This window comes from Cuculus canorus, chromosome 15, assembly GCF_017976375.1.
Source record: "Cuculus canorus isolate bCucCan1 chromosome 15, bCucCan1.pri, whole genome shotgun sequence".
Classification (NCBI taxonomy): Eukaryota; Metazoa; Chordata; class Aves; order Cuculiformes; family Cuculidae; genus Cuculus; species Cuculus canorus.
In genome coordinates this window covers 14942636-14969863 of record NC_071415.1, presented here as the reverse complement: position 1 = coordinate 14969863, position 27228 = coordinate 14942636, and the positions used below count along the sequence as shown (strand labels likewise).

Here is a 27228-nt window from a genome sequence, read left to right as displayed (position 1 = left end):
TGTCAGTTATGATTTTCAGAGCTCTTCCTCACATTTTCCTCCTGGTTTATAACCATTTGTTTGCAGTTGGTAACTACACCTTCTGATTTCTTTCTACTTACTTGCCAATACTAGCAAGGTAGACATCTTCAGCGATTTCAATCACTGAATGTTTTTGTCATCTCATTAAGCTTCTTTGTTACTTGCTCAATTTACAGTTAATTCTATTTCCATGAAGTATCCATAAGGCATTGTAGCTGTTCCTGAACAGATTATTTAGCAGTTTCTCTTTCCTCCCATAAGGAACTGTTTTTTTCTGAAGGGCTCTATTGAAATAGCATTGTCCAAAGGTTCAATTCCATTTTTTATATTGCTATTGTTACTACAGTTACTATAAAGGAAGGCTTTTATCAGTGAAAAGACCTCTGGTAAATGTTTATTACTCATATCTGCTTGTTAAATCATACAGCAGATCTGCCTGGGAAGGGACTTTACTTCTGCCTCCTAGCAGATAGTACATCAGTGACAGATAATGATGAGATGACTCTTTTCAACCTAACATACAAAACCTCAGAGGTAAGGAATAAACTCAGGGAGCTGCGGGGTGAGAAGGGCAGGGTGAGGAAAGATCAACCAAGAAAAAAACATGTGCTTTGAAGATATTCTTAGCTTAATTTTGAAAGGTCATTTTCTAGAAACCTGGGACGGAAAGATGTGAATTACAACATGAGTCAAGAAACAATATAGGTAAGCATTTATAACAGCAACTCTTGCCAAATGGCTCAGATCCCACGGAGAGGGTGGGGTTAAATAAGGACTAGAAATGAGCTCAGAGGAAATAAAAATGCCGAAGTATTTTAGACCCATTTTATGGAAAAAGAAAATCACACTTTTACTGTTACCCCCCCGAGTTATTCTAGAATTCTTCCAGTCCCACATACACCTTATGTTAATGCAGAACTAGAAGGTGAAGTAGTCCATTAAAAATGTGGAGAGCAAGCAAGGTTTTGGGTTTGGTTGGGTTTTGGTTTTGTTTGGGTTTTTTTCAGAATGTATAATCAACAAGAAAAGAAATGTGATAGTTGGATTTGTTTAACTTAGAGTGGTTTTACTGGGACAAATCACAGCTTCAGTCCTGTAATCCAATCACACACAATCAGATGTAAAGATGTGTAGCCTTGCTGACATAACAAGAGCTCTGTAAGCATCAGGATCTCCTTCCGTGAACCAAACTACAAGGGCCTGGACTTGTGTATTTTACAGGAATGTCCTTAAATCTAGGCCAGCTTAAAAGTCCAAGAGTGGAAGCGTATCCCTAAGCGCTACGTTAAGCATGATAAAAGCATATCTTTCTTTTCTGTTCTATTATTCTGGAATTAATATGGATCTTCCAAAATTGCGGTGTGGTAAAGATGCTGCTTTACTCACTCCCATCGCCCACGGTCAGCATTCTGCAATAACATCTTCAACTGATGAGAAGTTTAGATTTCTGAGAAAACTGCTTCATCTCCATTTAACTGTCATTACTTGCAGTTTCACAATCTTATAAAAATATTATCTCCTTTTGAATTTCAAGGCAGCTTTTCACTATTTTAGCTGAAGAATATGTAGAAGAATTGATATCTCATTAACACATATCTGTATATCTCAACTTTACTATAAGAGTGAAATACAACATTTATAGGAAGGAAAGCTTTGTATAAGTTATGCAGCACGTCCAGACTATCTAATGAAAAAACAGCAGCTGAAAAAGAACTGCCAGGCTGCAGTTCTTCATAAAGAGTGAATCTGGAAATTCTGTAGAAGCAACCAGGACAATGAAGATTAAAATAGAAGAAATGCCTAAAAATATTTCACTGAATGATTTTATCTATAAAGGAGATAAACATTCTTGTCAACTAATTAAAAAAGGTTTTCATTGTGAAAGAATGAGACATCATTTAGGAATACAAATAGTACTGTAATAATAGTCTATTTATCTCGCAAATGTTATGAAGATGTTGAAAAAATTATGTTTATTTTAATTGTAACTATCTGCTGTTCTGGTTTTCAGGTTTGGAGTCTTCTAAACATCCTGAGTTCTGTAAAAGCCTTACAGATGCGAATAATGAGCAAGGGCATGATTTTGTTAGTCATGAGAGTTTACCTGTGCTCATTATCCATCTTCTGAATGCTTTCTCCTCTAGCAGGAATGCAGGCCTTGCCAGGCCAGAGAGGAGAAAACATCATTGCAGAAAAGTATTGGTTTGTTCCCGGTGGGTACAATAACTGAACTAAATATCCTACATTCTTGTGCTTTTGAAATGTTCTCAGCCAATGGCAGATTTCAAAAACTTTTATGTGAAAATCTTCCAGGTATAAATGTACCGTTATTTCCTAAAGCTTTCTATTTCCCCCCACAAACATATAAGGAAATAGATAAAATACTCTGTTTAAAAAATATCCTTTACCCAGCATGAAGTGTTGGGCAGTACAGATTTACTTGAGTAGCTTTGTGGATTAAATTTGTGCAGCACATATTTTAAACGTGTCAGTCATTTTGCTATAAAACATGCTTTAATAATTCTATTTTTGAAAGCAAAAAAAATTATTTCAAAATATATCTTCATCATCTTTATTTTAATTTTGGATATTTGGAAATTTTCTACGTCCTGCTGAATGGCACCTCGATGCAGACATCCTCAGAGGAGAGCTTGCATCTGCACAACCGAGATTTCTTGTATTTGAAAATATGATGAAGCTTTTAAAGATACACATAAAGAAAAAGGAAAAAAAATGTTTAATTTAATTACTGTGTAAGGCATTAGTTTATCAAATATCTCTATTGTCTTTTGTACACTAAGTCAATTTTTTTTCTGTACTACATTGCTAGTTTTATCTGAAGAGTGGCAATTTGCCAGCCTTAGCTTTTAGCGACAAATTCTGCTATACAAAGCAAAAGATTTTATATCTGAGGCCACTTCCTTCTGCTATTTTATCATCTTCCTGGTTTTGTCTGTTTTCATGAAATGCCTTTGTATTTTGTATTTTCACATCTTTTATATCCATGTATACAAGGATTCTTTCCCCTGCATTAAAACTGAGTTTCAAGTTGGTAAGGTTAAAAAGGCAGACTCTTAACTTCAATTTCACTGCACTCATATACTACATGGATCGCTTTATATTACATATAAAAAGAATAAAAAATCTTAAGATATTGATATTCAAAGTATTTCCTGAATTTGGAATAGGCGTGGGGAGGCAGGGGTCGATGTTTCATAACAGGGTTTTAAAACGGAAATAATCTCTGCGTACAGCTATATTTGAGTGCTACAGATGAACACATGGAGGCTGCATTCTCACAGTGAAAATGTGTTATTTTAAACCATCTTAAATTCAAGCCTATTGAAATTTTAAATCTAAAAAGACATTATGGTGGAGGCCAAACATCTCTCTTTCATCTGCCCCAAGAGGCTGAATAGTTCTGCCTGAAGAGAAAAATTTAAAAAGCTCAGCAATAAGGAGAAGCCACAGAGATCACTGCACACACAGTGGAACCCAAAGAAACTCGAGGGAAAGGAGGACTGAATTGGGGTTGTCAAGGGAGAATAATGAGATCAGAGGAAAAAACTTAAAGTTGCAATGCAACACACTGGAGAAGAGCTTTTGGAACTCAGGAGAGGCTGTCCCTGATGTCACTGCTCATTTTAGCAGTCTGTCATGCATTCCTCTTTCCCCTAAAAAAAAGTTACTAAGGATGTAAGCTGCAAATCATCATCTACTAATCTTTCTATGAAGCCGTTTTTGTTGTTGTTCTGTAGACCTATTGTTCTTTTACAATTATATTAATAGACTAAAAATAACAAGGACAGTTCTAAATTTTCAATTACAATTTTGCATCTTAAGAATGAATATTTTATACTTTGCTGACTGAGATCACAGAAATTCTTTTCTGACAAGAGAGGTACAAGGTATCAAATTCATCCTTCAAGAGGTAAATGGAGTTACATAAGGAATTAATTTGACCTGTCTCCTCCATTTCCTTGGAAAAATTCATTGTTTTAGTGCTTGCCAAGCTTTAACTTTGACTCTCACTTGTTTAACATCTTCTTGTATTTAGAGACAGTTTTTCTTCCTATAAAGAGAGATACAGTAGGAGAAAGACAACTGAAGTGCAGATCTGCTTTTTAAATTGAAAATACACTTCTTATGGTAAGAAAACATCAAAATGTTTTTCTTTTGGTACGGAAGTGTATGGGATAATTCTTACACCCAAAGAATAAAATAGTATGTATAGCCATGAAAAGGAAAGGATGTGAGAGGCAAGTGATGTTTTTTCTGCCCCAGACCCCATGTGTAAGAATAAATAGGGACCTTTCTTGGTTAAACACATTAAGAATTTAAAATATTACACATCCCCTTTAACAAGGAATCACCTCCCCTTTGCACTAGGATTCACGCGGAGTCATGCATTAAAAAAAAGACCTACAAGAGAAGCTGAAGGTGTGCTCTCAGCAGTATACAACTGCAATTTCATGATAGAATAGATTTAGTTTTTGTACCACGACACAGCACAAAATAATTTGAACAAATTCAACCCACCAGCAGTTATTTAAAAACAACACTGTTACAAAACAAGGAATGGAGAGTGGTTTTACTCCTGATGATTTTACGCTAGAGTTGATATCATCTGTCTTCCTGCTGTCGGTATAAAGCCAGGATAAAGCTTGGTCTAAAAACCATAATTCATTGCTGGCTAATCTTGACAGGAATGCAATTACATGCTCATATTTGATCTTGATCGATCAAGCATTAACATGTAAGTCTGACTATAGGCACAGTTTGAGAAGGGCTGAGCATGAGGGATCAGAAAGTGAAATTGATGGAGAGTCTGTGGTTCAGAATAAGGTTAGAATTGTGCAGGAATATTGTCCCCACTGACAAAATAACTATCCAGCAGCCTGCCATCTGTGTGTCACAGTCTACCAATGCTGCAACTGTGCCAATGCAACTGTTTGTGGGAGCAGAGTGTGAACTTAATCCACGGAATAATTCTGGTTAAAAATTATTTCAGACAGAACTTTTAAAATCTGGATTGAGTAACCCGATTTACAGCATGGCTTCACAAATGGTTGCATGAACACCTGAGAGGGCACTAAAAGTCACAATCATTAGTTGCCAGTTCCTGCTCCTGTCTAAATTTATGGTTCCATATTTATTAAACCCAGATTTGTGCACTGCTGACTAGCCAGCAGCAAGATCGGAGCCAGCTCATGTGGAGATATGCAATTGCATTTCAGCTGCTCATTGGTGACGCAACAGGAGCACCTGCTCTAACTATTCTAACACTGTATGTCTTGAGTAAGTCCAGCTTGTCACTTGGCTGCCATGTGTATTGTGGCATGCCAGCCCTGTTACAATGCGGAGTTGCTTAAGAACGTTTCTCTGGGCAGCGAGGAGGAAGGAGCATTGGGGCCTCCCCTGTTATCAGCCCTACTACAGTAAATCCCTCAACTGCTGCTGTATGTATGCAGCTAAAGCAGGACTCATGTACGGCTTGCAGCCCAACTGCAGCTCCTGGTGTAGGATGAGCGAGGAATTTCATATTCCCAGGCCTCGGCGAGACTGAAGGGTTCTGTGCAACAACATGTTTAACCATCCCAAGCTGCAGTTAGCCAGCAGAAATGAATTCACAGACTATGCCTACTTCTCAGGGTGGGAATAGAGTCTGGCCTTAAGCACTGCAATCTCCTTTGGAGAATTACTTTACATCAAGCTCTTTCATTTTCTGGAGACAGAAAAACCCTCTCAAACCTCATGCAGAATTCCACTCATGATCTGTTTCAGCCCACATCTTTTGAATCCAAGCCCTCTTTTTCTGTTATTTTAGACAGCTTTCATGCTAGAAAGCATCCTGTTTGTGTCTAGTACTATGCATAATTAATACAGGTAGAACATGTTCTAATGCAAAGTATGTATCAGATTATAAGCACTACAGAGTTCTTGGACCTTCATAATTTTTAATGCATTTGATTTTCCTCAATATGATATTGTCTTCTTTACTCCATGACTCACCAGTAGCACTATCAGTGTTACACAACAGAAACAAGCGTTAACTTCCAAAACCAGTAATGTTTGATGCTAGGATTAGATTAGGCTCATTTAGAGTCTTACAAAAACCAACCACCTCAGAATACATCATGAATTGGAATGTGAAATAAGCTGCAAATAAAATTCAGGATATGATTTAAAGGTTCATCTGGAGAAAAACCCATACAAAATTCTTAGAAGAGAGGCATCTTTAACTTTGGTTGTTTTTTTTTACTATTTCAAGGGAATGAGCTTCCTATCTATACAAAAAAGCACCACTCATAAAAGATGTTTGACTTGCTAAGCTTCAGCTTTGATGTTCCCCAAAGCAACATAAAACACTTGCATGTAAATTTTTTTTTGAGTAAATGAAAGGTGCAAGCACTTTGGAAACCGTTAAGGCAACCAGCAAACAGGATTTTCAATAAACGTATTTTTCCAGCTGAAACAAATATGATACATGTGACAGTATAAACATTTTAAAACAATACACAGCTAAAACCTTTCTGCTAGACTAAGGAAGTCAAAGAGTTTGCCTCAGGGGTTTAAGAATATCAGATTATTCAAGTAGTGATAAATAAAAAAATAAGGGGAAAAAAAAGGCATGATGATGGACTAAGACCTTCCTCTCTGGAAACTAATCGGTAATGCTCTTTAGAACAAAAACAAATGGTTCGATCATGTAGATTTGAAACAAAAGTATTCTTTAATACGGTGGCTGAGTATTAATCACAGTGATTCTGACTGTCATCAAGATATTGCCTTAATGTCATGCTTGCACCATTTTTCTAAAAAAGTGAGCATCTAAGTGAGCAAGTAGTAAAATCAACCAAATCTAGTTTACAAAATGCTGCACAACATCTATATTCTTTAAGATGTATCTATATTCTTTAAGATATATGTATTTTCTTTAAGATGTACCTATATTCTTTAATGTAACTTTAATACTGTACAGATGTTTGTGTCTTTAAGATTAACTGTTCTCCTTAAGGGTAACTGTAAAATCCTTCTTATCAAATCTAACAGAAGTTACAATGAGCCAGATTTGCAAATTAGTGATATCTCAGCTAAACCCATGAAACAGGATACCTGCATGCACGCTGACTACTTCTTTGAAAAAGATTTCAAAGATTCTGTCTTCCCTCCAACAGGAAGGGGCATTATTCCATCTCCCCGTGTCTAAATCTGACGTCGAGACAGATGGCACAATGGCAGTGAATTTTCTGCATTGAGAAAACTTAGAACTGTATTTCTTGTCCTTGAACACAGTGTTACTGTATACTTTCCAATTATTATCCACATAATGAACACGACCATAGCACATGCTTTTCATTAGAAATAAAAATTTATGCATTCTATCATCATAAAAGGGAATTTCACATCACTGAAACATTTACATTACTGAAAGAGGACATTTACCACAGTAAGATTAATCTTATTTTCTTTCTACAATCAAAGACAAATAATGAAGATGTTTTTCAGAATTTCCATTAACTAATAAAAAGCAATCAGATAAAAGCAAATCCACTCTTGCTGAGGGAAGGATGTGATAATCAACGGGGTTTCTTACGCACTACTTCTTTGATTATTAAAAGGTGGAAGGAAGGGGAAAGAGTAATTTTCATTCACTACTTCTTGGAATCTGGTTCAAATTGAAATCCACAGAAATGGCTTAATATTTAATGAGCCTTTTAAACCACAAAAATATGATGTAATGGATTCAGTTGTCTTCACTGACTGTGTAGGGACAAATATCATAACAGATGCACAGCTGACCCCTTAAAACGAAAATGACATGATAAATTACTACTTAGTAGAAACTGAATCAAAACAGACACTAAACTATCCAAAGAGAGAGGGGGGAAAAAAGCGTATTACCTGAAAATTCAGCAAATAACCACATTTATCACTAAGGAACCACATTTATCACTAAGGAACCAACCCTGCCAACAGCCATTTTTGGAGAAAGCCCAATTTTCTCCTAAAAATAATTTCAACAGACCATCTATTGTACTATTATTTACACAAATGACAGACTGTGAAGTTTTTCCACACAGAAGGTTAGACTTGTGGCTGTAAAACTGGAAAAACGCACTTGTGTAAAAATAGATCTATGACTACAGAAGGGTCTACAAGAAAAAAAAAGATCAAGCAATCTTTAGAAAACTGTTGATTGATACCCATATTAGCATGGAGAGAAAAATAAAATTCATCTGTATTTCGAAACAGAAGAAGGATTAAAGTTCCAGAAAACAAAACAAAAGTGAGAGAATTATTCACATGGGTAGGAAATATATCCTAAAATTTGCTGAGATTGTAATCTGTCTTGCTACCTGGCATCTTTGTTGGTGAGGAACTTAATGACAGCTGCATTGCTACCGCTGAGTTACCAAAAACTATAGCTATGATGCAGAGCTATTACTGTGATCCTTCAGTGGATTTCGTACATATAAAAAAAATTCTATTCTGTTCCTGACTTAGGTTTATAGCCAGACATGAGACATTTTTTTTACACAGGAAAATGAGACAATGAGGTGAAAGGTTTGATCTTTAAAGTTTCTATCACACATTTCACCTGAAGATGAAACAGCTTTGTCCAGTAATCACCTTATACACGGAACTAACAGTTTTATGCCTAAACACTTGTAGAATCAGTTCCATGCAAAACTAAGTCTATTTATAACACACATAATATATATGAAAATTTCAGCTTTCAAGGAATATCTGTCATTGTTTCAGAAACATAGAGCCTTGAAGAAGACAGCATGATTTCAAAACTCTTTTGTACTATGTATAATAAATAAGTCATCCTACCCAAATGGGACTGGAGAGAACAGGTTTTCCTTGAGAGGGTATTGAATGACATATATTTCAAAGTTAAAACAAAGTAAGCTACATATTCAACAATGCAAAATACTGGAAATTTAACTGTTTGCTCAAGTTACTGTGGAGTTACAATGAAGAGTATTTTGCTTATTTTACAAGTTTGGAATTGTCTGATTTCACCATGAAGTTTATGTAAAATATCCCAACTCATAACTAGGACAGATTTTTTTCATGTCTTGCTTGCATCACAAAATCATTTTTATCTTTGCTATTAATTTGAAGAATTTCAAACCTAGTATTGCTTCCACAAAGTCAACAGGTATTTTGCACTGAAGTGATGAGAGGAGGACTGTCCTCCACGGCTCAATCTTCTCTGCTATTAGAATTAGTGATTGGGCTATCTTTTATTTTGCACTAGAATTTTCCTTATAGCAAAAGTATATTAAGTTACATTGAAATACAGGAAGGGAGAAAATTATACTGACAAACAAAAACAAGAAAAGGAAGGAATATATTTTAAAAGTGTAAACCAACACAGATGGAATGAAAGCAAACAATCTGTGATCAATTATAAAATTAGAATTCTTCTCATGAACCACATTCACCTCTAATGTAAATTAACAGGTTGCCCAGTGTGCAAAGCCCACTGCCATTTAATCTGCATTTGCACTTATTTAAAAACCATCCTACAAACTGCACTATAGACACACATTTCAAAATAAATCTCTTACCAAGGTAATGCTTCTGGTTTATGTAATGATACCCTTTTTATAAGCAGCTTACTAAACTTATAGCAATGATTAGTTTAAAATATGGAATATAGAGGAGTAATTTAAAGGTTTGTGATGCTGATGATGTCTAGATGAGATGAAACGATTTCTTGCCAGAGCAGCTGTCAGAGCCAACCCTCAGCTCTCAGCAAACTGGGCTGCTACACCCACCTACCAGTAGCAGCGTCAGGAGGTGAGCGCTCCTCACTGTACAGCTTCCTTGTGGTGCTCTGTCCTATGCCAACCTACAAGAGGAAAATGAAAACCCCGATATTTTCCTGTTGGCTGACCCTTTCCTCCCACAGCTTCCTTTCCACATAACATTTTGACACCGAAGTTTTTAAAAAAATAAAGAGGGGTGGTGCCGAGGAAGGAAGGAAGGAAGGAAGAGTGGTCTGTGCCAGCAGACTTCTGCTCACCTTCACAGACTGGGGAGGCTGCTGGCATCCTGACTCCCGCGGAATCTCATCGAAGATCTACTGAGGATTTCAGAAATCCCACATATCCTTTGATTCCTAGGGCAGTAAGCAGGCAAATCACAAAAAGCTGTCACAAACACAGCCAACACACACCAATCCTAAACCCACGCCACACACAGGGTCTCACGTATCACAAGGCTTTTCCCGAGCCGGGGAAGCCCCCGGCACCCTCCAGAACACGGGACGAGGAGCACGAACCGCCAGGAAGCATACCGAACTACCCCACGGCTCGGGCTTCACCACCTCAGCCCGCCCGGTCCCCGCTCCCCACGCGGTTTCATTGATAGGAACGGTTGGATTCGACGATCTAAGAGGTCTTTTCCAACCGAGTGATTCTACGATTCCGCCGAGCTCACCCTCGCCCTCCTGTCACCTCCCGCCTTTTTGACCCTATTCCCAAAGACCTTTTCTGGCTGCCACACACCTCGAGAGAGAATTCCAGCCCACCCCCCCCCCCCCCCCCGCGCCCCGGCGGCTCCCCGGGCCCGTCCAAAAGCCCTTGGACTCCCCCTCTCGCCCTCGCCCACCGCCCGCCTCCCTCGCCCCGGGGAAGGCGCTGCGAGGCCCCGCCGTGCGGGGGCGGCCGGGGGAGCGGCGGGGCACGGAGCCACCACCCCCGGTGGGGAGGAGGAGGCGGAGGCGGCACCGTCCCGGCCACCGCCCCTCGCGGTCACATGGGCGGGGCGGGCGGTTGGGCCGGAGAGGGAGCAGGAGCGGCCGCCGGAGCGGGTAGAGGGGCGAGCGTCGGGCCTCCTGCAGCCGCCGCCAGCATGGACGAAGAGGGCGGCGGAGGCGGCGGTGAGCGGCGGCGCCGGGGGCTCACACCCGCCCCGCGGCGCTTACCGAGCGGCCGCCGTGGGGCCGGGAGGGACGGGGTGTGTGTGGGAGTGGGGGGGGGGCAGTGACAGCGCTGCGCTCGCACCTCGGCTGCGGGAGAGGAGAGGGGGCTGTGCGCGTCCGGCCACGGGCCGCACTGAGGGGAACTAGGGTGCGCGTGTGTGCGTGTGTCCCTCCGCGCGTGCGTCTGTGTTCCTCCGCGCGTGTCCCCCTGTGTTTGTCTGTGCGCGCCCGTGTCCCTGCGCGCGTGACCGTGTCTCTGTGTGTGTGTGCGCGCGCGGTCCCTGAGGCTCGGCGCAGATCACGGGGCGGTTCATCCAGTTTAAACAAGGCGAAGAACCGCTTCTGAAGGCTCATTGCTTGGGTTGCTTTGCCCCAAAATAAGGATAGGGAACTGCTGGGTCTGGAGGAGGCCACGGAGATGATCCCAGGGCTGGAGGACAGGCGGAGGGAGCTGGGGTTGTTCAGCCTGGAGAAGAGGAGGCTCCGAGGAGACCTTAGAGCAGCTTCCAGCACTGAAAGAGCTCCAAGAAAGCTGAGGAGGGACTTTTTACAAGGGCGTGAAGTGATAAGACGAGGCGAAATAGCTTTAAATTGGAAGGGGGAAAACTTGAGGTTAGACACTAGGAGGAATTTCCTCACGCTGAGGGCGGTGAGGCCCTGGCCCAGGCTGCCCAGGGAAGCTGTGGCTGCCCCATCCCTGGAGGGGTTCCAGGCCAGGTTGGATGGGCCTTGGAGCCCCTGATCCAGTGGGAGGTGTCCCTGCCCATGGCAGCGGGTTTGGAATGAGATAATCTTTAAGGTCCCTTCCAACCCAAACCATTCTATGGTTCTGTACTCCTCTTGGGAAGACTGGATTCTCATCTCGGCAGAGCTTTTGTTTTTAATCTTTATCTTGTGCACTGTCCCAGTTTGAGGCACTACAGACTTGCATCACACTCCCTTCCTTTAATTTGTGATGTGTTTTGCGAGTGCGTGTGTGAAGCTGCTGCCTGAAATAACCAGTTCTTGTGTATCATCAGCGATAATGGTGGCTGAGGAGTAGCTGAGCCTGCCCTGGGGCAGCAGGATTGACGGAATGGGCTGCCCTATATTCTCTGTGTCTGTGACTGTCAGTGCTGGGGGTACAGAGTGAAGTGGTGCGGGTATCTCTTAACTAAAATGCTAAACAGGCTGCATTTGAATGCACTGGCTTATTTCTAAATGCGTAAAGTAAGGGCTAAACCTTGTATGATTAATAGTTGCACGGTGCTTGCTAATTCTACACATAATTACCCAGAACTCGGAAATCAAGTGGGTGTGGTGTTTGTTTTGACAACTCGGAAAAAAAAAAATGCTATGATGAATCAGAAAAATAATTCTTCCCGCAGTTGTCTGGAAATGCGGCCGTTTCTCAGCAGGGAATTCTGCTCATTTTGTCAGGGATAGACATAAGTCTTTTTTAAAAAAATCTGGAAAGGAAAACAAAAGACAAAACAAGCCAATACTGAGAAGTTATTATTCAAAACAGTTGAACACAGTAATTGTAAAGAGCAGAAAGCTTGTTCAACTGAAAATATGTTATTTTCGTATTATGGACCAGCATCTGTAGTTAAGGGAAATGAACATGCTTGTTATTAGCACTAATCCTGTGTAATGGCTTAATCGCATGCAAGATGTAAACTAGAAAATGGACGTATTGCTGAAACAATCTTTTGTAAAGTGTTAAGCATTTCAAAGTTTGATTTTTCACGGGAGGGATAATAACAAGGACCTCGAGAGGAGACAGTCTATATTTAGCTTAAAGTCTGGTTCTGTAGGTGAAGTCAGACGTTCACCTATGCTCCAACAAGACTTCTTTTATTTATGGTATCACATTAATGAACATGTTGCCTTTTTGGGGTCAAATTACAATATAGCTTATGTTCTTCCTTACTTGGCTTCATTGTATAACAGTTGTAGATTAATGAGACTGGGAATTTTTTTGCTATCAGTGTATTTGATATTTTACACTAGCTCCTTGCATGTATTGTACTTTTTTCTTGATTAGAGATCCAGTCTGGACCGCTGTCAATCTGGAACACCAAGATTAGTTAGGTCATTTCCAGCTCATGAATTGGTATTTTGAATTGAATGTAATTTTGGTTTTGTTAACAATAGAAAGCATGTGGGAAGTGTGGATTTAACAGCCAATTGTAAAATCCTTTGGTGCCACTGAGTACTGAGATTTGTGGGGTACCAGGGAGTCTGACCAGGGCAGTCTCATGTTTTCAACCTTTGCAGAACATTTACAATCCTCAAAAAAATGGACGAGTAGGAAACTCGTAGAGATAAGCATATTGCTGTGCACAGGTCCTTTAGGAAGTATGCAAAATCGTTTGAGGACTGCACAGAATCACCCTAATTAGAGACTTGAACTAGATAAGCGTCTAAATATCTGGGACATTAATTTGTGATTCAGAAAGTAAACTGCTATTCCCAGCTCAGTACTCCTGCTGCCCTGCTCTGCAATTTAATTTGCATCCTATGCTTCAGTTCCCTTATTTGTCAAACGGGGTCAGTTGTTTTACCACCTCTGGTAAAAACTGGGAATGAAAACAGAGCTGTGTAAAGTTAAGATTTATTATTATAGAAGCACTTGATGGAAGAGAATGTTAATTAAGGGAATTGTTCTTAGTACTGCTTTCTCTTTTGTGTGTGGAGCCCTAAATAGGGGTATGCGTTTATATTATACAATCCACTTACGCACAAGCCTCCCATTGATTTCAGCAGAGGCTGTGTGTGTGGATTATTGATGCGATATGATCCGAGTCAGTTGGTGTTTTTCTCAACCTTCTTTTGTGTTCTGATTAAAATATCTCTCTGGTTCACTTAATCCAGGAAATTTCTCCTCCTCCCTCTCCTCACTTGGTTTAAAACCACATCTTTTGTGATCTGACTAAGGCTTTTCTTATGTGCCTGCTGTTACTGTGATGGTGGTACCAGTGAACAAAGTCCTTATGCTTAATAGTGTTGTTGGCAGCAGGTGCTATGATTGCATACTGCTAAACAGTAAAGTGATCTTCTGTATAACGTCAAAATATATGAGCAGTCAGTTCTGAAGGCACAGAATAATACTTCTCTTTGTTTTTCTGATTTTGAGTCTCGTCACGCAGTGGCTTCATAGTCCCCCAAATTCAGGTCCATGTCATTCCTCTGGGAGAAGACTGCAGGATTGTGTACTTGTCAACTTCTGTATCTTTGTTTTAAGTTGTCTCTGCTAACGGCTCTAAACAGACATGCTGAAAGGTTAAAATCCTTCTTCTACTTGACAAATAGTCCCGATTATAGCACTAATTATGACATTGAGGTTTCCCTGCTGTTCCCCAAACCCTGTGCTTCACTTCTGAATGTTGAAGCTTTTTGGGGAGCGAGCAGTTCAGTTGCCAAGCTGTGTTAGTTGTTGGCTGTACTTGCCAGCAATGATGCCAGGTAGCACATTGATTCTGTTATGTAGGCAGCCATTCATGAGGAACTAGACTGAAAGACCAGATCGTCTCACAGAGGACTCAGAAGAATGGATTTGCTGCCAAATCAGATTTAGCAAGATGACTTCCGTTCTTCTGCAGGGCAAGGCAGTTACCTATTTAGAGGTAAAAGCTGTTAAATGTAATGAAACCCACAATTTCTTGTTAGGAAAAAAATGTTTTAAAATTGATTAAGTATATATAAATATCTTGTTCTTAGACATGACCAGCCTGATCTGTCCTTTTCACACTGTAGTATCTTTCAAAGATAGGCATTAAAGGTAAGAGAGTCCACATGGCCTCTTCATGGTTATACATTTGCTCTGCATTTAAGACTAAATTTGCATGTTTTGTTTAAAGTAAAAGGAAAGTCGTAAAATAAGGAATGTATTTTAACACCAAAGAACATTAAATGTTTCATTTCCTCTCATCAAAGTGCGTAACTTGTACTGGTAGTTCAAAAAAAAGTCGTCTCAAATCTTCTTTAGAGGAGGGTTTGCAGTTTTAAATGGCACTCTAGGGAAATGTCAGGGATATAAAAATGCACTTGTTAGTCTAACTATCTGGGTTGATCTTGTGGGAGAAAAAGAGCAGATAAAGAGATAGAACACAAACCCTTAAATGACATAAATATGACCTTTATCAACCAGCAGAGCTTCATGCTAGGTCTTGTTTTGCGAAATAAATATTTCTTCCTGCTAAACAAATCCCGCATTTGTACATATTACCTGGCGGCTCAATCATATCTTATTTTTTCACCCCAAAAATATAATATCTGTTACCAGTAATAAAAAATGCTACGGTAAAATATTAATAACTATGTTGTAAATATTACTTATTTCTGGCAGTATCAGAAAATGGACTTGTTAATTGCAGCAGTGCTTTAAGGTTTTTTTTAGCCTGGTGTTCAATATTTTTAGCTGTGACTTGGAAGAAAACATGAAATTTTTGCCGATAAAATTTCCAGAGGTTGTTGCTTGCCAGCCTTTGTGTTGTTATATAACGGTATTTGGTGGCCTGTGCTCAGCGATGTAAGCGTGCCATGGATTTAGTGGAACCTTATGCCTATAACATAGCATCTGGGTGTACTACCACATCTAGGAAAGAAAGCTGTACAAGATTTACTGACAGGAATTTATTTAAGGGTTTACTTACAGGAACAGAGTGTACTTTGCAGAACAATGTCTGGGAATTGTAGTAATAGCCACATGAAAGTGGGCTTCCCATGCCCTACTGTTACTGAGTGGATATTGCAGTCTGTGAATATCACTGGAGTTACAAGAGCTTTTACCAGTTGAGGGGCTGTGGATCTTGAGGCAACACAATGTTTTCCAAGATATATTCTGTAGTTCACATTGGATTTCTCAGTCCCATCATATTTATTGCTTCCCTTTCCTTTATAGGCTTTTGAAGAGAAAACGAATGAAATATGTTGTTGCTTTCCTTCAGTTTTTTCTGCCTGAAATCTTTTTGTACTATAAATCTTTCTAAGTACAACAGAAAGGTTTTAAAAGCTTTCAACTGTTTCGCTTATACTGTAGCTCCACCTTATCTGCTGCTATCTATTGCTTGCTTCCTTTCCCTCCGAATCAAACACGTCTATATCTTTTTACACCCCATCTTTGACCTTATTTACTTTTTGAACTATCGCCCCATAGACTTTTCATGTTCAAAGTTATTGAATGAGCTGTTTGCAGTCACTGTCTGAAGAATATCTCCTCCAGGTTCATCGTAGGTCCCTTTCCACACTTGTCCACATCTCTTGTACTCGGTACATTCCCTTCTTCCTCACTGCCACCAGTCGTGTTTACTATACTTTCTGTCTTGGAATCTTGCTCTTTTTTGGATTCTTTGACTGTTCTCTCCTCTTTCCCCTCCTATCTTCTTAATTGCTTTTTCATTTGGAAGATGATCTCTCTGCTCTGACTTCTTGTGAAGATGTGCAGGACCCTGTGCTTGATTTGATACTCTCTTCCTCTCTACCTCTTGTCTCTGGATAATCGAATTTACAAATAAAAATTGAACTATCATATTTAAACTGATGACTCACAGCGTATACTGTGTGCTCTGGATCCAGTACCATCTGTCCCAGCTAAAATGTTGGCTTATTTGACTTCTTAAGGTTATGTAATTGTTATCTGAAGCTTAATGAGTCTAAAACAGAGCTCTTAATGTTGTTTCCACCCACTGCCTTTTTTTGATGTCTGTGGATGCACACTGACATCCCGAGTGGTTATTGACAAGTACTAATTAGATATTATAATTTATTCTTTCTTAAAAAATAGTCTGTAGAATGTAATAAAAATGGCACTAAAAGAACAATGCAAGAGTACTGGAGCACTTTTGCCATTTTCAGGTAATGAAAAAAATTATGTTCTTGTATGCAATATTAATTTTCCTGTTTGAATGCACAAATAGATTTGATCTGTTCATGGGATCATGCATTACATTTTCCGTAGGCTTCTGCATGGGACTAGACAGCATGCATAGTGTTTTGTGATGACTGAATGAATCTGTATGAATTTTTTTCCTCCCTTTTAAAGTAAAGTAGTAGTTAATTATGTCTGCTTCACTCTATCTCCCTGTAGTTCATGAGTACTTAAACAGATGCAGAAAGATAATGCTTTCTTTAGTGAAGAGTTTGGACACATTGACCAGGTGCTTCATTGACAGGGGATAAAAATAAGTACTAAACAGCTGGTTTATTAGAAAAACCTGTAAACTCCTAGAACGGTAAGGCAGGAATCCCATGGAACTGAGGAACCAAAGGAGAAAAACTCTGTGAACAGCCATAATATTGTTAGTGACTTCTTCACAGCGCATTCTTTTAAAGCAGTATGTTGTATAGGAAAGATATGTCACTTTGGTAGTAAAAGTGTGTTTAATTATGCCATTTGTATAACTTCAACATCTAGCAATTTTTTTTAATTGCATATGACTTCCTTCTTTTAATGCAAAAAAAAATCATGGGAAAACTTAGTATTGCAAATTTTTTGGACAGCAGTGTTTCCTCTTAGTGGGATAGACACAAAATCCACTAGAAAACCATGTGTTTTGTGGTCCTCTGAGATTTCCCTGAAGAAGGAAATGGCTTGACCTATTTGGTTGCTATGAAGTAAAAACATTCTTGTTCCTTTTTTTTGTGAACATCTGTGTCACATTTATTTCATTACTTTCTGAGGTTCTTTAAACCCATTATTTGGTAATATATAAAGTTTTATTTAAAGAAAATAAAGTGATGCATAGCTGCTTCCACAATTTCATCGAAGTTCTGATACCTGCTCATATGTAGGTACAATGTAAGCGAGTAGGTTTTTTAATAAAAGTTGACATGTTAAAAGGCAAACACAAACATTATCTAATATTTCCTAGGAAAAAAGTATTTGGCAAACTCAAGAAGATCTCATGGAGTTAAGAGGAAATGTCGTGCTGGAAGCTTGTGAAATCTAAATCGGAATCTCCTCTAGGGTCTGCTGTACTGAAAAATCTTTGATGTAATATTTCATCAGGTCAGGCTTCTCGGTGTGGTTTTACTAATTAGCCTCATTTTCAGATGTTCTTTTTATAATAAACAGTTACCTTATGCCAGGTACGTGGAAGAACTGTGAAATGGATGCTGTTATTTAGCAACCCAGTAGAAACTCTGCCAACTTGACTGGATTTTGAGGAGCTGCTGCTATTTGTGGACACCAGTCACTCATACAAAAGGAGAAACTGTTGTGGATTTTTAGATGAAATACTTGGATTTTCTTAACAAAACAAAACAAAAAACCTGTGTGAAAATGATGAAAAACAGGCCTGCTCTTGGGATATGGAAGAGGCTGAGCAATAACTGTGGAATTACTTTTGGTGGCTCTTCTACCCACCTACTTTTTCTCACACAGCTTGTAGGAATATCTGCTCCTCAGTCAAATTAGATTGAAATGGAATGCTGCACAAGGCGTATTTTGGCAGGAGTAGTTGATGGGTAGAGAAAGCAACGTGTCCAGTCTCTCTTGTGTTCACTCTCATTCTCACACACATGCACACGCAAAAAGTGGCTGAAAAAAAATTGTGTGTGCACGTAGGGAAACTGATTCTTGCTGTTTTGTCTGTGAGGAACTGTGAGATGTGATTGTTTAGTGAGTCACTTCTACGTTTTTATACAACTGCCTGCTTGATAGTCGGTGTAGTTACCAGTGAAGAGATGTGTATTTTCTTTTTTTTTACACACTCTGATTCATATTGCAGGATACCATACAGATTGTTTTCTTATTTAATTCCAAGTGTCCCAGAGTCTTTATTTGCTGTTACATTTTTGCTTTCATGTACTGTAGCTATCGTGTTCCTTAATAAGATCCTTGTTTAGCTCATAGGCACTGTTGTCTGTAGGGTCAAATTCTGACACAAACAGATCCTGTTGCCTTACTACAAGAGAGGGGGAATTGTTAAAGGGGACATTTGTAATTGCATTGGCTGTTAGAAAATAAGGAATTATTGTTGCTTGGAGCAGTATTTCTTAGATTCAATAGTCAGATTCCAAATACTTTTTTTTTCTTCTTGCTCATGTAAGTGTGGACTAATGAACTTCCTGCCTAGTCACTCTAAGCACCAAGGAGGAATTTTCCCACCAAGCTTGTACTCTGTCTGAGTACAACTTTGACCACTTGCAAATACGGTTTTGAATTTGTAAAGCTGCTGCATGTTTTTGTTTCTCATAACTGGCCAGCTAGGGGATGTGGAGGAAAGTTTTCCCAGGAAGTTGAGGTTAACCCAAGTGGCTCCAAGAAGAGATGGTGGCTTTGTTACAGAGAAACTCTGTTCCTTGGGAAAAACCTTGTGAGTTAAATGCATTCTCTGTCCATGAAACTCCTAAATGTGTACAGGGCAGGGGCTTGGTCATGCATAGGAACGTTCTGAGTCCTTCTTGAGAAGAACAAATGGACCTGACCCCTTTCTTGTACCTATAAAGTGCTCAGCTGTTTCTGATTGCCCACGCAGGAGATGCTGCGTGCAAACTGTGCAGGCTCACGATCTGTTATAATGGATCTGTGGACTTTATTGCATGGGGTAGGTGAATGTAATTCTGCATATTGCTTTGTGGTTCTTCCTTTAATTTTTTTTCTTTATTTTTTATTCTAATATTTTAAATGTCTTTTTTTCTTTTCTGTTTTCTTTTCACTGAAAGGGTTCTGCTTGGGACCCACCCCAAATGAACACTTAATATTTCAGGAGTATGCCTTCAAGAGCCTCTATCAGGCTGAGGTCATCCTTGATTTAGTATTGTATTCTATAACCCCAGTATAGACTAATTGGAGAAAACTCATTTTGCGTGTGGTATCCATCACGTAAATGGTAGTCTGCATTACAGCAAGTCTCAAAAGTAAGTTTTTTATTTTATAGAACTTCATTATTATGTAACCTGTTCTTCTGCAAGTCAATTTTGACCTCCTGTACCACCCTTCTAGTTATTAAAATTACCATTATCACATACTTCCCATGTTTTGAAGCAGCATCCAACATTCATCTGGGGACAAGGAGAATATCTGAGCTTGTTTTCCCACCATCTCTTATCATTTTCGCTGCTGTTCCCAAATTGCAGTTTGTATAGAAACTGTTTCCTAAGTGGAAGTGGAAGCTGTTTGCCAGGGCTGCTCAGAGGCAAGGCTGAGAGAAGCGACTGTGATATTGTTTGCAGTCACAGAAGGGAGAGATTAGAAGGTTTCAGGTATGTGACTAGTTTGTTCTTCATGTCGGTGTTGCTGATTAATTCTGTTATCTGGGAAATCTCAGACTGGCTCTTAAGCCTATCTTTTATGTATTACATGAGGTCAGCCTTTTCTAGGCTTGTGACATTTCAGGTTGCTGTAGATGTTTTAGCAAGGACAGATAAACGGAGCACATGGAGTGGATTATTTTCTTGGCTATAAGAAGTGGATTTTTGTGCATTAAATATAGTAACTTTCTTTTTTTACATATCTGAGAGGAAGCTTCCCCGCCCCCACTGATTTTTTTTTTTTTAAAAAAAAATCAAAATACATCTCTCTTCAATCTCATTTTATGCAGTGTAAGTTGGAAAGACTGCAGTGTTTAGTCTCGGTTTTGTACCAATAAACGACAAAGTATCCCATGAATGTTTTAAAAGAGTAGGTGATATTTTATAAGAGCAAACACAAAAAGACGACTTAAATCCTTATGCTGTGGATTCACTGGTATCCAAAGAAAAGAGAGTGTACATCATGTTATTTTTCTTAGTTTTCTGAAAACTTATTTTCCTTTTGTGTCTTCTACCTGTGCTGTAAACTTGAAAAAATGATGTGTTATGAATGGGGAAGGTTGGGTGAAATTGATAATCCAATTTAAATACAAAGAATACTCTTAAAAGTTTATGGAGCCTGTGGGTGGGTGGACTTGGCAGATGTATTCATTGTGGTATGTTAGACTTGAAAGACCATATGGAGATGATTATTTTCTGGCATTTTGTAGTAAAGGTTTTTGAAGAAAGACTTCAAATTTTTTTTTTTTTTTTTTAGAAAAGGGATGAAAAGTAGGAAGAATAACTTCAGTTTGCATTGAGTAGTAAAATTGTAGTAGCATATGGAAAAACAATTTATTCAAAGTAAGTTGCTCAAAGAAGTTCTTCTGCTGTGTTCCTATTGGCTCTCTTGTTTTCTGAAGGCAGCCAAAGATCCTTTGCAGCTGGGGCTAATACAGGATCCAGCTGTAGCGCTTTTTATTGTTGTTCAGATGTCCGGTGATGGTCAAATCTAAGTTATTGTGTGGAAATCCAGTAAAGGAAAAGGGTAGGGTGGGAAAAAAAGTGACTCTCTATAAAAATATTTCAGTAGAAGCAACAGGAACTAGGAGTATCCATTTCAGAACTCTGCCATAAATCCCATCCTGAAATACTTAAACGCCTTCAGATTTTGCTGTAGACTTGAAGTACCTAAGAGTTTTTGGTTTATTTTTTAAACAGAAATGGAGTTAGCCGATTGGACTATCAGAAAAAAGCCGATTTGGATATCAGAAAAAAGTCTTCACAGTAAGAGTCATTGGGTACTGGAACAGCTGCCCAGGGAGGTGGTCGAGTCGCCTTCCCTGGAGGTGTTTAAGGAACGGGTGGATGAAGTGCTTAGGGACATGGTTTAGGGAGTGTTAGGAATGGTTGGACTCGATGATCCAATGGGTCCTTTCCAACCTTGTGATTCTGTGATTCTGTGACTGGGAAGGTGGCTGTTCTTTTAGATTGCTTATGGAAGAAAATACCACTCTCTTTGTAGTATTGCTGCAATATATAATGCTACAATGAGGAGTGTATTGAGCAGTTTGGATTTCACTGATTCCACTTACGCTGTGTCTTGCTAGTCTTCGTTTTATGGAGCCCAAGTATGTAAGGAGGGGAGTAACCTAATATTTTCTGTAGAATTTGTTATGCCTTTGGTGTGCCTAGAGTTTGCTGCTTCTGACTCTGTAGACCTTGGACTGAGATTAAACAAAATAAGTGAGCAATGCAGCAGGTATGCAGAGTGGTGAGAATACGTAATGATCAGAATCATTAGTCCTTTTTCCTTTCCAAGTAGTTTGTTTTTTTTTTCTCATTAAAAGGGTCATATTTGTCAAGTTTCTTTATAATTGTAGCCACTCGTCCTGTTCCCTCATTACTTGAGACCAGTGATGCCAGTGTAGAAATGCACTGTCCTTTAGTATCTGCTTCCTTTCCAAATCTTCCTTACAAACTTAACTTGCTGATGGAGTTCATCAGATGGCTACTGAATTTCAGAATTCTTCTACTATTTCTCAAAGTCTTTGATTTTGAATGTCATTACTGTTTGTAATTATGCTAGTCTAATTGAATAAGTTTAGTAACAATAGTATACAAATAATAAGTCCTAATTGACTGGAAGAGCTATCTTGAGATACTGTAAGTTATTAGCATTACTAGTGACAGTGAAAGGAATTTTAAAACATAACTACTGTCTTGAGCATAATCCTAGACAGCGTTAATGCATTCTTTTCCATGCACCTTAATTGCTTGTTGATAGTAATTCTTTTTTTTGGTAGTGGGGGGGAACGAGGAATATTTGTGGTTGGTGTGTTGGCTGCTGGACAGCTTGGCATTTTGCCCCGCAGTGCTAGAACATAACAGCAACAACATTTTCCTTCCTGAGGCTGTAGGAGCTGATCTGTGACTTCAAAGTGGAAGTGAAATGTGGACAGCGTGCTTTGAAGGCAAAACACTTCGAACACAAATCAGTGGCAATGTGAAAATGTCTGTGACATCCATATTGCAGTGGGGTCCTTGGACGTGGTCACCATGTGTTGCAGTGATTAAATAAGTAGTCCTACATAATTTTGTCTTTGTTTTGTAAGGATGAGAGTCAAAGGGTTTTTTTCCCCCCAATTTTTAAGGGTTATGATCTTCATTTGAATTGTGAAGAGCTTGAAGGAATCTCTTTCAGTTTAATCGTCTTCTTGAAATGCAGGTCAACTTACGCTGCATTTTGCAAAATTGGTTGTATGTAGACTCTGCCAGCATTAAAGACCATTAAAACACAGCAGCTAGAATAAGAAACTTTGCTTACAGATCTGCTTTAAGATGCTTTGGCCGTCTTCATGATCCATTAGAAGAAAAATTCACAAAATATTTGTAGCTTGAGAATAAAATCTGCCAGCTAAATTGAAGGAAGTAGTAGATAACATCCTGCATCTTTGAGAGAGAACACTGCATCTCAACTGTTACTGCATTGTATTTTTCTCTGGAGCTCATGTGGACTTAAGAGATGATTTTTCTAATGTGTTGGGAGAACATCAGAAGGTCCTTCTCACATTTGAGGAATAATAACATGACAGTTCTAGCAAAGTTTTGGCTTTTCACTACCTCATTTTACATTTTGAAGAAAGGATTTCCTGCTGAGCAAACAAATGTTAGCCTGATAACGTTTTCCTGTACTTGAATTGTGAACAGTCAAACAACTCAAAAAAAAATTATGTTGTAGTAGATACAGGGTTTTAACTTAGAATATGTGCGTACAATAAATCTATTCAATGAATCAATCTGCTTCCTTTCCCTCCCACCCTCTTGCAGCTGGAAGTTCCTGAGCTTCTGCTACTATATCTAGCTTCCTCTTGAGACTTTCTGGGATAGAGTTAACAGTGGTGGCAGGCATTGATGAACAATGTCATGATTATTTTCTGCGGGTCTGTATAAGTTGTCATTTTCCATTGCTACTAATTCTTGTGGAAACTATGTCATCTATTTAGTATGAGCACATTATGTGTGCCATGCAAAGCTGCATGCTGCAGTACTTAGTGAAAGCATGTCGTCATTAAATCAGTAGAAAATATTTTTAGATTTCATTAGTGACCAGTCTGGCATTTAAAATGGAAAATGTATGGTAAGATTTTATTTTTGTAAGGTCTTAGCTAGGAAAATGTACGATGCCTAGGCTTGTATTAATAGTTTGTAATTAATTATGCTTGAGGTTCTTTGATGCAGGATAAGACTTTTTTTTTTTTTTTTTAAGGTACAACTGTTAATGAATTCAGGAAAAATAAAATTAGATGCTTCCATTTGTCTTAACAGTTGTATACTTCCATGATAAAATACTTGCAGTCAGATCTAATGGAATTTTAACAGCTTGATTAAAAACTTGTAAAGTAGATTTTTGTTGACTTTTTTTTCCTTCAGAGGATGAGAATATGCAGCTTTAGTTGGGTATGGCACTAGGCAACTCGGTTATTCTAGTCAAGTTTAAAATACTTAAAGTTTTAAGGTCCAATTTATTAAGATATTTAAGAGATGGTAGGAGAGATGTTGTAACTGAAGAATCTTTTAGAACTAGTTTTTACATAATTTTGAGGTGGACTCTGGCCTGCTGCCTGTCTAGGTGTAGTCTGTCAGGATTAGGTGATTGTTGGGTGACAAAAATCTATGCCTAATTATGCCACCACTGTTATTACCAACCACTTTTCTCAGTGGCTGAGAAATACTTAAAGCAATAGTTTCTCTTTGAATGGTATTCTCCAGTGTGCTGTACTCCCTGCAGTATTGTCCATGTTTTTGAAATACAGAAGGATCTCTAAACTGCATGAGCAAGTTTTCTCACTCCTTATTGCATGGGCTGTGTCAACAGAGTGGCAGTGGCTCTTGCTGCAGGCTGCTTAACAGAAGTTGCAACCTGGAATTCGGGGTTGCCCTAAGGCAAATTTAGGATGGCAGCAAGTATGTTAATACGAGGCAGACTTTTTTCAGCCTTATTCAGAGTTTGTATAGTGGAAGCTCATGCCAGGTAGAACGCTACTCTGAAGAGGAGACTAACTCTTTGGAGGTGTACTTTAGCAGAGGCTGCGTACAACCACATTGTCCATGAAGCTGATACCTGCAGGCAGAAAAATTGTGATTTGCTTTATGTTTTACTCATTTAGGAAGTGATATGTTTTATTGTTACCTTTGTGTCATGTTAAGGGGTAGCAGAACTAAAGCATTTGGTCCCACTCAGTTGTTCCTCAGTCAACAAAAATGTTTCCTATTGGAGCATGGCAGGTTGAAGTGGAAATCTGAGAGAGAAATTTTATTAGTAGGAGCAGCAGGAGCTGTTGGATTTAAAAAGAGGTTGAGGGTTGAATGCCAGTTAGTTGATTAAAGTTTTAAAATCTGTACTTATTTTCAGGGAAAATGCTAAATTTTATATGCTGTAAGTCAGAGACATTTAGAGTTACAAAACTAAATTGCTTAAGTCTTTGAAGTTGTAGGGATAGGATTTTTTTTTCCTGTTAAGTATGCAGCTGAGAAAAAAAAAGATTAAATTATTTGAAAATAAAGTACAAAAGATTATATGTTCAGATTATTTTTCACTGATCTCTGGAAGGAATGCAGTGATTTTGCCAATATGGGGCAGAAAAAACAGCTCAGAAAGGGCAGTGTAATATTTTAGCAGCTCTGGCTGAAACTGTTAGGGGAAGTTGAAATAGAAAGAATGTATTTATTCAAATGAGCGTTTGATCAGAATGCCAGAAGGTCTGCTTGGAGTATGAAAAATCTTTCTTTCTGTAACATAGAGCTTATGTCTGCACTTACAAGGATTTGAGCATATGCTGAATATGCTCTGTTGTGGATATATGGCGAGCCAGATTTGGTATGAACTGCTGATCGTCTTTTGCCAAGCAAAGAATGGGAGACAAGGGGTTTAACCTTACAGTGTGTGCGTCCATCCAGCAAAACTCTTATCAGTGGACCATATAAAAAGCTCTTTTATATCTGGTTGTGACCTGTCAATCTAGTTGTTTAGGGGTGTGATGGCAACCAACAATTCACAGAAGTTATAGATATGCTTTTCTGAGGAATCTGAAAATGCTTTACAGTCTTAAACTAAGCCTTACTATTCCTTCACTAACAAATCTGGGAATAAATTCCTGACCTCTCTTTAGCGCCCAGTGTGTCTACAGGACATTTGGCCAACAGGCCTGTTGATATTGCAGCAAGAAGCTGGAGCAATCCAAGCCTGAGGTGGCCAAGAAGCAAAATACAATATTACCTCTAAAGCATTCCTTACCAGGTACTCAGTGTCTTCCATAGCAGGTATCAGGGTTGCTTTTTTGATGGAGACCAGAGGGCCTTCGAAGGCTTTGTGCAGCATCAGGCATCGCATTGTGTACAGCATTGTGCATCCTGAAATTTGTCTTGTTTTGGGGAAAGGTAAATGGTACTTGAGCAGTTGTTTGATATTTGAGTTGTCCTGTATGGTGCTTTGTAGCTGCCTTTTGGAGGCATTTTTCAGAGAAGGAAGATCTCTTTCAAATCCAGGAGTTGCTCCACCTCCTTCAGTGTGCAACTGATCTTGGAAAATGAATAAATAGAAAGCTTCTGCAATAAATACTGCCTCTGAAATCTAACTCCAGAGCTGTGTCAGGCAGCGATGGGGGAAGGGGAAAGATGAACTTTGCCTTGCTTTTTCTGAAAATGAGATTTGTGTGCATCGGAAACAGCCGGCAATCCTGAGTAACTGGCTAATACTCTCCACTAATGAGAGAAGTAAAGCGAGCAGCTCCCTTATTGCCAAGAGTAGATGTTACTGGAAATCTGTGACAGGAAGACGGTCTGAGCCCCAAATATTTTCCTGGGAACAGGGTCTGATGAGCTGTGCCTGAATCTTAAGCAGGATTCAAGGGTATTCTGGCAAGTGACTGCAGGGGCTGAGCTCTGGGACCCCCTTGCAGCTGCTCAGTGACATTCCTCTCAATTTTCCATGCTGCTACTCAAAATGGATCTGACAGGAATGTCTGCTACTACTCTGCTGTGTTTGCTTTTTGAGTCTGTTTCCAGGGTCTGTCCTAGGGGAAAAAAGTAGGTGCATGCCAGCTAGACATTTCCTCTTCCCAGTGACTGCAGGTGCTGTGGGAAACACAGCAGTTTTGTAAGGGCGAAGCTGAAATGCATTACAATTTTCTTTTTCCTTCTTGTAACCTTCCAAAAGTTGAAGGGATCAATGTGGTCTTGTTTGCTTCTTCCTCACCCTATAGGTGATAGAATTATCTCTGCTTTCAGAAGGAATAGTCCTATCCTTGGTCCAAGATGCTTGAATCCTGGAGCTGAAAGCCATCTGGATTCACAGGAGGATATCTCTGGTTAGTCCAGTCATTCACAGGGACTACTGGGACGCTACTGGGAGTTGGGTGCTAGCAGGAGATGGAGTATCCCTGCTTTTCTTTTCATACACATATATGCCTTGGGATTGTTGGGAGAGAGTCCTGTCCTGATTGACAAGGAAAAGGAGTAAACAGAGGAGGATTTGCTCTCCCGTCAGT

At 39.2% G+C, this 27228-nt stretch overlaps 1 protein-coding gene and 1 long non-coding RNA gene across 2 annotated transcripts in view; one reads left to right on the top strand and one right to left on the bottom strand.

Annotated features, from left to right (window-relative positions):
* Window positions 1–2725: 2725 nt before the first annotated feature.
* On the bottom strand, window positions 2726–10537 carry LOC128853708 (uncharacterized). Its single transcript, XR_008452417.1, has 3 exons — window positions 10064–10537; window positions 9820–9889; window positions 2726–7826 (listed from the first exon to the last, which is right to left on the bottom strand). It is a non-coding gene; the product is annotated as an uncharacterized LOC128853708 (long non-coding RNA).
* Window positions 10538–10765: 228 nt separating this feature from the next.
* CYTH3 (cytohesin 3) overlaps window positions 10766–27228 on the top strand; it is a 52115-nt gene continuing 35652 nt past the window's right edge. The window contains exon 1 of the mRNA XM_054080459.1: window positions 10766–10921. Coding sequence (XP_053936434.1) covers window positions 10798–10921 — 124 coding nt within the window. The 5' untranslated portion in view covers window positions 10766–10797. The remainder of the gene's footprint in view (window positions 10922–27228) is intronic.